Source organism: Nicotiana attenuata, unplaced genomic scaffold (genome assembly GCF_001879085.1).
Source record: "Nicotiana attenuata strain UT unplaced genomic scaffold, NIATTr2, whole genome shotgun sequence".
In the NCBI taxonomy this organism is placed as follows: Eukaryota; Viridiplantae; Streptophyta; class Magnoliopsida; order Solanales; family Solanaceae; genus Nicotiana; species Nicotiana attenuata.
The window spans coordinates 22398-35195 of NW_017674529.1; the positions used below are offsets into that span (position 1 = coordinate 22398).

The window sequence follows — 12798 nt, forward strand, 5'->3', positions numbered from 1 at the left end:
TGTCTTTATTTTCTTAGATTTGTGATTAGTGTCTGGGTCTTTACTTGTACTATTTTAAACGGGTTTTACCCCTAATTTTACCTTTTCTAAAATCGTTTCAATTTCGGTTTTAGGGTTTCTTGAAAAAGTTTTCTTCAAATATCTTTCTGATTCTTTCTGTTTTTTCTTTATGTGTGATCATCTATGTTAGGCTCGTATGTTTTCTTTTCTACTACGCATGAGGTTGCTCTTTGTTTCTCTTTCTATTATGCAAGATTCTTCTATTTTTGTTGTTATTCCTGTACTCGCATGTTAATCCGTGTTGTTTGCTATATGTGTTTATGGTTGAGTTCTTTGATTTTGTTCACTTTATTGAACTCTGTTTGTGTTCCTGCTAAGCATATTTCGTCTACTTTTGTTTAAAACTCGTATCATCTCTTTCTTCTGAACTTGTATAAATTTCGAGTTTTCTCAAACGTGTTCTCATGACCTTGAATCAGTGTTCTTTCTATCGTGTGTGTTTGTCTCTCATCAGTCTTTGGAAAAGACTTCTGAGCCTCTTTCAATGACCTGTTTTCTCACCTCTATGTCTGACTCAATTCGAAACCCTAGGATTTGGGGGTTTCTTTGGCAAGTGGTATTAGGGTTCCACTTTGGGACCCTAGGCTTTCAGACTCACTATGAGTCCGCAACTGAACTAGAATCCCTTTTGCTTGTGAATCTAAGGCTTTCAATGTTAGACACTTTTTCTAAGTAACCTGACGATTCCTTCTGCTTGATTGGTATGCTTTATATGTGAGAAATTTCTCTTTCAACAGGTTTTTTACCAACTAATTGATTGATTCTGAAATCCTTTTAATAAGATTGATGAATTGTCACTGATTTTTCTTCGATTGAACCCCCTTTACCTTTCTTGACTTGGTTCATTCAAATTGAACTTGTAATTTTGGTTTCATGTCTGTTTGATTGATTCCCTTGCCATATTTGGCACAAACCGTGTACTGTTGATTGTTTTCCTTAAATAACTTCTATGTATTTACCCCTTTTGTGCTACTTTGAAAGGTTTTAATTAAAATTTTCTTTCCTTAACTGGCTTTTACCCGTTGGAATCAGAATCCCTTAACCAAAGGGAGACTGATTTCAATGATATTTCCTTGCCTTTCTTACTTGTTTCTCTGCACTATAAAAGGGACTACCCTTCCACACTTTTGGACACACTTCAAGTTCAATACCTCAAACTTTTACTTTCAACCTACACGCTTACAATACTGCTTCGAGTTCAATACTCTCCCAACACTCTGGTTTTCTGAGATCTTTTGGAACTGTTTGCTTACAAATTGGCTTTTCAAGACTACTGTTTTTTACCTGTTTTCCCTAAAACTGGTATGCCTGATTTAATTTTTTTTACCTCACCTCTACGTGTTTACTTTATAGTTTCAGCATTCTTGTTCTCTTTACCGTGCATGTTCAGTGATTAAATTATGTATGTTCTTTCCCTGTATTTGTTTCTATTGTGAATCCCTACCCCTATTTTCCTCTATGTGTCTGAGTTAAGGTTTTGACCTGGCAGAATCCAAGTTACTGCTCAGGCCTGAACCTGATCCTCAATGGATCCTAACTCCCAAGTTTTGGCTGACAGGCTGGTCAGGGGTGTGCTAGCATTCCCAATTGCTGGGCATGACCACCAGCTTGTCATGGTTTTCCTGATCCCCCCCCCCCCCATGCACTTACATTTATTCTTAGACTCTTATGTTCTGCCCCGCTCTTATGAGCCTTGCTTTGGGACCTGGATCTCCCTCTGAACTTGGACATTCGAGGGCTGGCTATTCCACACTACACCATAATCTTAATTCTGCAACGTAATTGGGTGTAAGCATTGCCTGGAGTTCATAAAGCTCCTTGGAACTTTGACGCACCCAAAGGATGAGAAAGGCTTTTGGAAATCTGATCCTAGAAGTTGGCTTATCTCATATTGTTGGACTTTGAGCCTGAATTAGGCTGTTTGGTTGTAGCTGGAACTTCTGATGTAATTTTACTTTTCTTTCTTTGATTCATTCGGGTCTGTAATAATTTGTAATAACTATTGGGGATGTTTAGTGGAAAGGGATGGGGATGAATGTATGAAAAAGGGTAGAAAACATGCCTATAGGTTATTTATTTCTTCATTCTCATCTTAGAAAGCATGCCTATAGGTTAGTTATTTCTGCATTCTCATCTTAAAAAGCATGCCTATAGGTTATTTATTTCTGCATTCTCATCTTAGAAAACATGCCTATAGCTTATTCATTTCTGCATTCTCATCTTAGAAACATGCCTATAGGTTATTTATTTCTGCATTCTCATCATGCCTATAGGTTATTTCTGTATTCTCATTCTAGAACTCATGCAATAAGTTTTCTGCATTTCTGCATATACATGTCATTAGGCAGACAATCGTAGGCTTAATAATAATCAATTGCATTCTAGAGACCATGCCTATAGGACTCTTGCATCTCTGTAATCGTTTTAAAGCCAATAACGCTTAGATAACTTGCCTATAGGAATAATCAATCGAATCAGCCTCGTCTATTTTATCTATACGTTTAAAACCAGTCATAAGTTCGTTTAAAATCTGCAGATCTTTTGTCTATAAAACCAGTGATCCTTTCTCTAAAATCAGTACGCCCTGTTAGATATCATGCTTATAGGTCTCATTTAGGCAAACCATTAGGTAATTAATTAACTGTGTCAGCTTTGATAACTACAACCAGACAAGGCTAATTCGGACTCCTCATCTGAGAAATATATGATAAATCAGCCTGTCCTAACGCTTTTAAATTTAGTTCAGACCATAACCTGTATTTGAAGTCATGCTATATATTTGCCTTTAAGTGAGGAGGCCTATTTGAGCTTAACTGCTGTTTGCTTCTCCCCTATTTGATTATGTGTTTTTGTTTGTCTCCTAGACTTTTATCCTTTTAAAACTTCTGAAAAGCCCCAACTCCCTCCCCTTTAGGATTAGTAGTCTCAATGACTCCGGGACTGATAGGTTCAGGACGGGTAACAGCATGCAATAAGTAACGATACTATTCCGCGCTTTAATACCTTAACGGGGGTGGAAAGGGTAGACATGGATATGATGATCACGCGATAACACCACGCGTATAATTGGTTACCGGGTGTTGCGTGGATGATCCATGTTATGTATAAACCCAGGACCCCCCCTCCCTCCTTATGTACTTTCGTTATTGTTTTCTTTAAAGTGTCAGTTTCCAGCTCTTTAAACCTTGTATTTCGCTTCAAATCATTTAAAACCTCTTTGAATTTCCAGCACTGTTTTCTTTTTAAACTTCCGCCCATTTCACTTCTTTTGTCTGATTGTTTGCACTCGTTGTTTGATCCTCATTTCTCTGCACTTATACATTCTTTTAAACAACTATGAAACCACATATTCTCTGACTTCAACATGTTTATTTAACCTTTATACATTCCTATTTGTAATCGTTATGTGGAAGTAGTCTTGTATGTTTACTTGTTTTAAAGTCACAATTGTAACATGGCCGGGAACCACACTAGTGGATCTTGGGGGGTGCCTAACACCTTCCCTCTGAGATAATTTCAAGCCCTTACCCATTCTCTGGTTCTTCTTTCTTTTAAATTCTTAGTGTCCTAATGCACTTAATCATTAGGTGGCGACTCTTCTAAATCTCAAACCCAAATTCCCAAAAGGAATAGAGTCGTCCGCCCAAATGTCGTAAACCCGATTTCGCCTTTAGAAAACGGGGGCATCGACACATGTGACTCCTTTTGGTGCTCTAGATTTGAAAACAAGAATGGTGAGATCTTTAGAGTCAATGAGCACCGGGTGAAGCACTACCTTGGTAAGGTTTATGATGGCCACGTTGTGGCATTGATCCATTTCAAATGAATGATAGTAACATGCATCATGTCGCGACGTTAAGTCAGGCGCTTCCTGGGAGGCAACCCATGTGTTTTTCATTTTTTTTTTCTTTTTTGATTAGGCTATGTTTTGGACTAACTGGTTGTGAAGTGTATGCACGAAATTGGGTGTGCAGTGCAGGAAATTGCCAAGGAAAAACAAATTGGCCAAGTGGTGAAATTGTGCTGACCGCACAAACACTTCGCGGCGACACAATTCTGTGTGCGGTCGCACCGTTGAAATAGGAAAAATGCCAACTCTCTGAAATTTGGCCTAGCAAAATCCCTTAAGGATTCGCGTCCGCGATCAAAATTTCACAGACCGCACAGATTGTACGGCCGCAGCCATTTTTATCCGGACCGCGCCACAGCTGAGTGAGGAAACGGTAAAGAGTGCGGACCGCACCAAAATTGTGCGGCCGCACTCAGGTAAGCCGGTGGGCACCCACGGTCAAAGTATAAATAGGACCTTTTGAGACTATTCACACTTTACACATTCTAACCTTTCAAGCTACACTAAAGCACAATGCACTTTCTTGTTTTTAACCTCGTCCCATATTCATCAAGTGTTGATTCCCTACTACATTTCACTATTGGTATGTTGATTTCAATGAATTAATTTCATCTTTTTCTTTTATTTTCTATTTAGTTTCTTTTTATCTAGTGTTAGATTCATGCCAAAATGTCAAATTGATGAATAATTCTTGCTTGAAAGCATGTAGGTAGTGTTTGAATGCATAATGGGGCTGGGGTTAGTAGCTTTTATTAATGAATTACCACAAATCATGCCTAATTAGTGAAAATCCTAGTATTAAACGTACTTCAGTGCTGCTCCAATTTAAATTTCGGGGTCGCACACATTTTTGTGCGGACCGTGCTAGGTTATGCGGCCGCATACAAAATTGTACGGTCCGCGATACCCTAGATTGAAGGCACTTTTTGTTGCTAAGAATGTGCGGCTGCACTCAATTTTGTGCGGTCCACGGTTGGTTATCGCGGCCGCACTCAATTTTGTGCGGTCCACACAATTGAACTTCAGAGACCCACTAAAAATGATTATGTGGCCGCACTCAAAATTATATGGTCCGCGATGGGTGTTATGCGGCCGCGCTCGGTTTTATGCGGTCCGTGGTTGGGTAACTTCAAAGAACCAGTAGTTTGAACCTGGGCTCTCTGCGACCGCACTAAAAATTGTGCGATCCGTGATTGGAAGTTAGCAGCCGCACTCACTTTTGTGCGGTCCGCGCTGCCCTGCTCTGAGAAGCAATATCTTTCTTTTCAACTGTAATTCAATAACACATATTGAACCCCAATTCTAACTAACTTTCACTACTTGTGTGTTGCAGAAAATGGTACATTCACGTGGTCGAGGTGATACTTCCAAAGGGAGGGCAGAACCCTCCTGAGGCCGGGGTCGGGGCAAACCCAACCTACCACTATCAGTTCAGAGGATCATAAACAAGAAAGTCACAGCCAATAGAGCCCCCGAGTCCTTAGACACCAATGAATACCTCCCATCCCGGGAGACTTCTGAGGGGGATTCTGTACAACCACAACCGGGGGCACAATCACAATAATTCCCCGATAGGCTCCGCTTAGCCAATGAACCTACCTCCTCCTCTTGTTCTTCTGCTGACTTAGAGGGAGGTAGTCAGGAATCTGAACCGTCTTCCACACCTGCTACAACAGCTACCCCAATCAATTTAGATAATGATGATGAAGTCCCATATGACGGGAGAGGGGGTGATACAATTGTGAGAGGCATGGCTAGATCAAGGAAGCTAGAGGTGTGGGCTGATAGATTTATAAGTGAGAAGGCGTATGTTTCAAATTTCGGGAATGGTGGTCCCAAAGGTCGCTCACTCTTGTGCGACAGTTCATTACCAAAGACCTAAGCCAGCACAATCTGAATGTCCTAAGGCAATTCACGAAAAGAAAAGGATGGATATGGTTCACCGGCCATCTGAAAGATGCCAATGAATACCTCATCAAGGAATTTTATGCTAATGCTACCCACATCAAAAAGGGTACAAAAGTGAAGAAGGTCCGGAACATGAAAATTCGGTTTGATGTCCAAGCACTGAACAATTATGTAGGGTTTGATGAGGTTGAAGCTGTGCAATACCTGGAGAAACTAGCCTTGGGTGATGCAGTTCGCCCATGGCTAGCTGAGATATTGCTATTCCGGGGACAACATCTGCATGGCTCACAGCAAGAGTGCCAATTGTCAGAGCCACCCTTAACTTTGAAGCAAAGGGTGGCAAACATTCGTGTGCAGCCGTCTTGACCCTTGCCTACATGAGAATGTCCTTCCACTTCCCCGGGCAGTATTGGTAGCTTCCATCATGGCAGGCTATCCTATTAATGTGGGGAACTTGATATTCTAAAACATCTCCAATGCAGTCTAGAAAGAAGAAAGATCGTATCTCTAACCAACTTCCTCACTGAGTATTTCCAAGATCAAGGGGTAGAGGCGAGACATTTTGATGTAGAGGTGAAGGCTAAAAAGCCTTTCTCATGGTATCACCTCCAGGGAGTGGACAACCCTAAATTCAAGGGAAAAGTCGCTACCTCCACTGGCCAGTCTGAAGAGCCAGGGGTAGTGGCCACAAGGTACGTTACCGCGCCCTCCATAGCAGCCGATACTTCTACCGGAACAGCAACCATGCCTCCTCAATCTTCCGGACCATCTATCTCAGTGCCACTGTAAGTGCCTTCATCTTTTACCTACCCTCAGACTGCACTGAGGGTTCCCCAGACACTATCCAGTCTCAACAACTGGATGCAGGCAGCTACCACAAAGCTGACTGCCATATCCAGTGCAGTGGCAGCACAATCTTCAGCCCCAGCAGCGCTCCAGGTACCTCCATCAGTGGAGGACTCATTGTAAATGATTCTGGACAACCAGAAGAAGATTGTGGAGACTCTTGATACACATCAGAAGGCCATTGCAGACCTGGCCAAGCACGTTAAGAAGATGAAGAAGTCTCAAGCCTCAAAGAAGTCTGTGGAGAAGTTAACTAAGGAGGTCGAGAAGATTGCACATGCAGGGGATTTGCTAATGGACCTACTCATGGAGTCTACTATCCCAGCAGCACAGACAACACCAGAGGCAGCAACCGGCCAGTCTGATGAGCTGGTTGCCACTTCCCACACTGCTGAGGAGCTATTTCATATGCTCAGCAACCCCGTAGTCCCCCAGTCAGATGATGTGACGATCCAGTTAGAGGATACGGTGGATGCTGATGTTGAGGGCCCAATGCATACAGAGACCGCATAGGGAGTTTTCTCTACCTTTACCCCTTTTCCCTATTCTTATTTGATATGCGCATTGAGGACAATTCTATTTTTCATTTGAGGGGTGGTCCATTTTGATTTGATGACATTTGGTATGTAATAACCATTACACTATTTTTCTTTATCTTTGGTATGTATATCTTTTTACCATTTGATGTATATATTCATTTCATTTATGTATATATTCGCTTTACCTCAAGTTTGTATATATTTAGTTTAATTTCCGTAGTTTACTTCATAGCTTCTTTTGTTATTTTCCCTTAGTAGCATAGCTTCTTAATTACTTTAGTAGCTTCTTTTTAATCTGTTAGCTTCTTTATAAGTTTTGTGTTGACAATAAGCCTTTGGTTTTCTTAATGCCACGGTTCTTTCCAAAGGTGGATGTCGTGTGAACTGGGTGGCTCTTCCCAACGATGGATGGCGTGACAACCTTCTTAAGGGATTGAGTCCGTTTTCTTTATGTTTTGGTATATATAGTAGTAATGAATAAAAGTGTCTCAAGCAGGCTTCACTTGGTACTAACACATTTACCTTCGACCTTATGATTAGAAACAAGTGATTGGCAAATAATAGCTCTAGTTGTGACCTTTAGACTCTTGTGTTGACTAAAACAATCATTGAGTGGTTTCTTTGAGCCATTTGTGATGTTCAATCTTAGCTAGGGTTGTTGTGGGCCCTCGACTCTATTCTCTTTAACAATTCAGCAGCTTGAGAGGTGAGGTATTGAATTGCAAGTCCAAGTTCCGTGCCAATAAGTCTAGAACTTGCCCTGAATGTTTGTCTAGGCAAAATTCTAAGTGTATCTCGACTTGAGAAATGATTGTAGGCTCTCCTTGATCAAATTTGAAACTTGAAAGCTTCCATAGCCTACCAATGTGATAACCATAGTAAGCCCATTTTGAGCCGAAGCCCTTTTTTCTTTCAATAACCAAGTTACAACCCTTTATCCGTTCTATAATGACCCTCTCTTGGAACCCGATCTCTTGGCATTCTTGATGACAATTGGCAAAAGCATAAGTTTGGAGGAGAGATGAGGAATGTGAAAGTGATAAAAAGTACAAAGAAAAAAAGGAAATAAAGAAAAGGGAAGGCAAATAAAAGAAAGAAAGGCCAAAAAGAAATATGTCAAAAAAAGTGAATAAGATAGAAAGTTTAAGGGATTCAAAGAAAGCAAGGATGAAAGGCATGGAATGATTAGAAAAGGAGAAAAATGATTGTCATGAGTAAGAAAGAGTGACATTGTGCCTCTCTAGTTTCCCTAAGGAAGAAGAAAATGACTCAAAGAGTTAAGAAAGTATAAGCCGAAAGGAAAAAATTGAGTGCTTAAGGAAAGATGAAACCATCATATACCGATAAGTCCTACCTTGATCCAAAAGCCCTCATTACATTCCCGTAAAAGCCTTATATGATTCTGATTTGAGTGAGCTTACATTAGTGGTGATTTACATAAGGGGCAAGCTTATGGTACTTAGAGCCGGACTTGTGTCGTTCTTTTGATAGAGATGAGCGTACTTCTTCACAATCCTTGTTTTGAGTGTCACATTCTAAAGTGAGAATTGCTTGTAGAGGGTATGGAAGGATTGGGTTCCACAATGACCTACGTAATAGAGCGAGCTTCCTTGGTGAATTAAGTCAACTCTTGATGCTCTAGTGTCATATTAGCACTATGGTATTCAAAAGGTCAAAACATGGTGTTATTGATAATTCATCTGTGTTGAGGGTAATTGTTAGTCCCAATTGATGCATGATTGATTCACCTTAGGTCAGCTGAAATATCCTGTTGTTTTAGTGGAGGTGGGAATTACCTTATTTGCTCGAAGACAAGCAAAAGCTTAAGTTTGGGGGAGTTGATAAGTAGGGATTTTAACCTATTATTTGCTCTCTTTTACTTGTGATTTAGGCCAAAAATGTTTGAAGGTATTCCCGGGATCTAATGAAATGTACTTGCCTGCAGGAGTTGTTCAAAATGAGCCAAAGGAATCAAAACCAACTAACAAAGGAGTTAAAAGTTGAACAAAACAAAGACTGGACAAAGAATCCTGAAACGCGGACCGCACCAATATTGTGCGGCCGCTAAAGCCATGGTGCGGCCACAATCATAATTACGCAGACCGCGAGGACGGAGACTCAGAGAGCTGGAAACTTGATCTAAAGAGAGTAGTGCGGACCGCACCAGAATTGTGCGGCTGCGGAAGTCCTTGTGCGGCCGCAATTGAAATTGTGCGGCCCGCAAGATGAAGAATCAGAGAGTTGATTTCAAGCCAAACTCAAGCAAGTGCGGACCACGTCACTTTTATGCGGCCGCACTTAGAATTATGCGGTCCGCGAAAGTCCATCTCAACCCAGATCCAAAAGGGAAAATGCGGACCGCATCAGAATTATGCGGCCGCACTCAGAATTATGCGGTCGCACAACCTCCGTAGGGGCAATTTTGTCAAATATTTTCAGCTTAGTATAAATAGAACTTTTTGTCATTTTTAGGTTATGTTATGTTTTGTATGAGCACGTAAGACGACTGAGCTTTTTGTTTTCGGAAATTTTGTACTAGATTCATCTCTTGACATTACATTTTCATTCCATAAATTAATATTATGGCTTTTATCTTTATTTCATCTTTAATTTTTGTTATTTTCATGAGTAACTAAACTCATAGCTAGGGTTGTGACCCAACCCTAGTGTGGGTATTTAATGGGTATTTGACTTTAGGGCTTGTATGTGAATAGGTTAGTGATATTTAGCCTAGTTCTTGCTAGAACTATAGAATTAATGATTGCAAACATTGATTCGTGCCTTTATGACTTAGTCTCTACTTGAGAAAGAGGGACTAAGTCTAGGAAAAGTAGGCTACCAAGGAATTGGGGTGAACTCAAGAAATTGATAGCCCTAATTAAAGGGTTAAACCTAGAGATAGTAATACCCGACTTGAGCTAATATCACTTGATTTGTATGAATACCCATATGGCTTGAGAAATCCAAATTGGGCAAAATCACTCAAACTAGCGAGAGATATAAAGTGAGTACCCGGGTGTGATAGGTATATTACGATCCCAACTAATCAAGCTTACCCTAGATTTTGCTACCCGTTAAATAACCACCTAGGTAGAAGTCACGGCCCTAATGTCTTTAAACACTTGAAAAACAACAACAAAAATATTGTCCTTAGTTTCAATCATTGCAATCTTTAGAGTAAGGTTAGAAGTAGAAATCAAACCCATATTTGTGGAAGTGTAATTAGACTCAAAGCCCGCATCTAGCTTAGATATAAACCTAATTCCAATCATTAACTCCACGTGGATTCGATCCCGACCTTGTTGGGTTAAAACTATGTCGACCACCCTCGCTTCTCAATAGCAGTGTAGGCTTGGACCCGATCAACATGATCCATCGACATAAAAAGTTGCAAAACCATGGGAAAGCTATTGCAAGTTGATCACAACTATGACACAACTTGCTAAGTCCTAACTTCATCAAACCCAAACTCCTAAGTAAGTTTATGCTATGAAGGGAGTGAATTTCTTGGCCAACAAGAAGAGGACTAAAGGACTACAATTTCAACCCCGATTGGATAATTATGCACAAGATGATATTAGCTATGACCAAGATGACTCTTATCAAGAGCAAAAAAAAGAGGTACAATTTATGAACAATTACCAAGGGAAACAGAGCAATTTTCAAGGCTCCAATCAAAACTAATGGCGTTTTCAAAATAACCAAGGCAATTGGGATTTAAACAATCAAGGGAATTGACATAACATTAACCAAGGTAATTAGGGAGGCAACAATCAAGGGAATTGGGGGGGGGGGGGTAATAATAATCACGTAAATCGAGGTTCGGATTTTCAAAGGCCCCCAATGTACCAACAACCGAGCAACCCACCTACTTATTCTTCAGATAGTTCAAGTTCTTCAAACAATGAAATAGGACGTATTGAGAACACGTTCATGAAAATATTAGAAAAGAATGCGGATTCGGATGCCCAACTTTCCTCACATACCACATCAATCCATAATCTTGAAGTTGAAATGGGACAAATCTCTGAAGCTATTAATACTCGTTCTAATGGGTGCATTACCAAGTGACATGGTAGTAAACCCAAAGGGTGGTAATAATACGGGGTATGCTATGGCGATTATCACAAAAAGTGGAAGAGGTGAGAATGCACCCACCTCAAATGAAAGATAACTTGTGGACGATAACCAAGTGATCCAAGAGGAGGAAATCCCATGCAAAGATGTTCAACTACATGATGAGGTTCAGATTGATATTGATGATATTGTGGAGGAGACCCAAGAAGAGGTGAAACCATCTAGGGAATATATTATTGACATACCGGAACCAGTAGTGCAAAAGGCTGCATCCGTGCAAAAATCCCCACCTCCTTATCCTCAAAGACTTGCTAAGAAAAATGGTTAGAATCAATTCAAGATGTTTGTTCAAATAATGAAAGGTCTATCTATCAATGTGCCATTGGTGGAAGCTTTGGAATAAATGCCCGGTTATGCCAAGTTTATGAAAAACCTTGTGACCAAGAAGAAATCAATGAATTTTGAAACAATCAAGGCCACTCACCAAAGTGAGTGCGATTGTTCATTCCATGGCTCCTAAGTTGGAGGATCCCGATGCTTTCACGATTCCTTGTACTATTGGAAGTGCTGAATTTGCTAAAGCTCTTTGTGATATTGGGGCAAGTATCAACTTGATACCCTATTTGGTTTTCAAAACTCTAGGTATTGGGAAACCAAGACCCATGTCTATGAGGTTGAAAATGACCAATCGTACTATGAATAGGGGATTGGGAATGATTGAGGATGTTTTGGTCCGAGTTGATAAATTTATCCTTCCGACGGATTTTGTGATTCTAGATTGTGAGGTTGACTATGAAGTGCCTACTATTCTTGGTAGGTATTTCCTTGCTACGGGTAATGCACTTTGTGATGTGCAAGCCGGAGAACTCACTTTCCAGGTTGGTGATGAACAAGTGGTATTCCATGTGTGCAAGTCTATGCGTCAACCAAATAGCAATGAAGTGTGTTCTTTTTTGGACTTGGTGACCGATGTTATTGTCGATGATACTGGTGCTACGATCAATGTTGGTGATATGTTAGAAGCCATTTTGCTCAACTTGGATAATGATGCGATGGATAGTTTCATGAAATAAGTGAATTATTTGCAAGGAATGGTATCTTATAACAACGCACCCCGTAAGTTGTCTTTGGATCTTGAGAATATGAAGACTACTCCTACAAAGCCTTCTATTGAAGAGCCCCCAACATTGGAGTTAAAACAATTGCCACCTCACCTTCGGTATGAATTTCTTGGACCTTGTTCTACTTTATCGGTTATTCTTTTCTCTTTTTGACTAATATGCTGTTTGACTCCACATTGGCTGTGTAACAAAAGAGGAAGAAATCTATTTGGTGGACTTTGGTGGACATTCGGGGTATAATCCCCGCATTATGCATGTATAAGATTAAATTGGAGGATGGTACCAAACCGTCAATTGAACATCTAAGAAAACTAAATGAGGCTATGTAAGAGGTGGTCGAAAAGGAGATTATCAAGTGGTTGGACGTCAGGGTTGTCTACCCTATTTTCGATAGTTC

General features: G+C 40.4%; 1 protein-coding gene across 1 annotated transcript; it reads left to right on the forward strand.

The window, feature by feature from the left end:
• Positions 1-11789: 11789 nt before the first annotated feature.
• LOC109218823 lies at positions 11790-12353 on the forward strand. Its single transcript, XM_019383217.1, has one exon. It carries the CDS (start codon positions 11790-11792, stop codon positions 12351-12353), a length of 564 nt encoding a protein of 187 aa, XP_019238762.1.
• Positions 12354-12798: the final 445 nt, after the last annotated feature.

What these genes read in the sequence shown, in the direction of transcription:
- LOC109218823 (XM_019383217.1), top strand. Translation starts at nt 11,790, where the DNA reads ATGGCTCCTAAGTTGGAGGATCCCGATGCTTTCACGATTCCTTGTACT.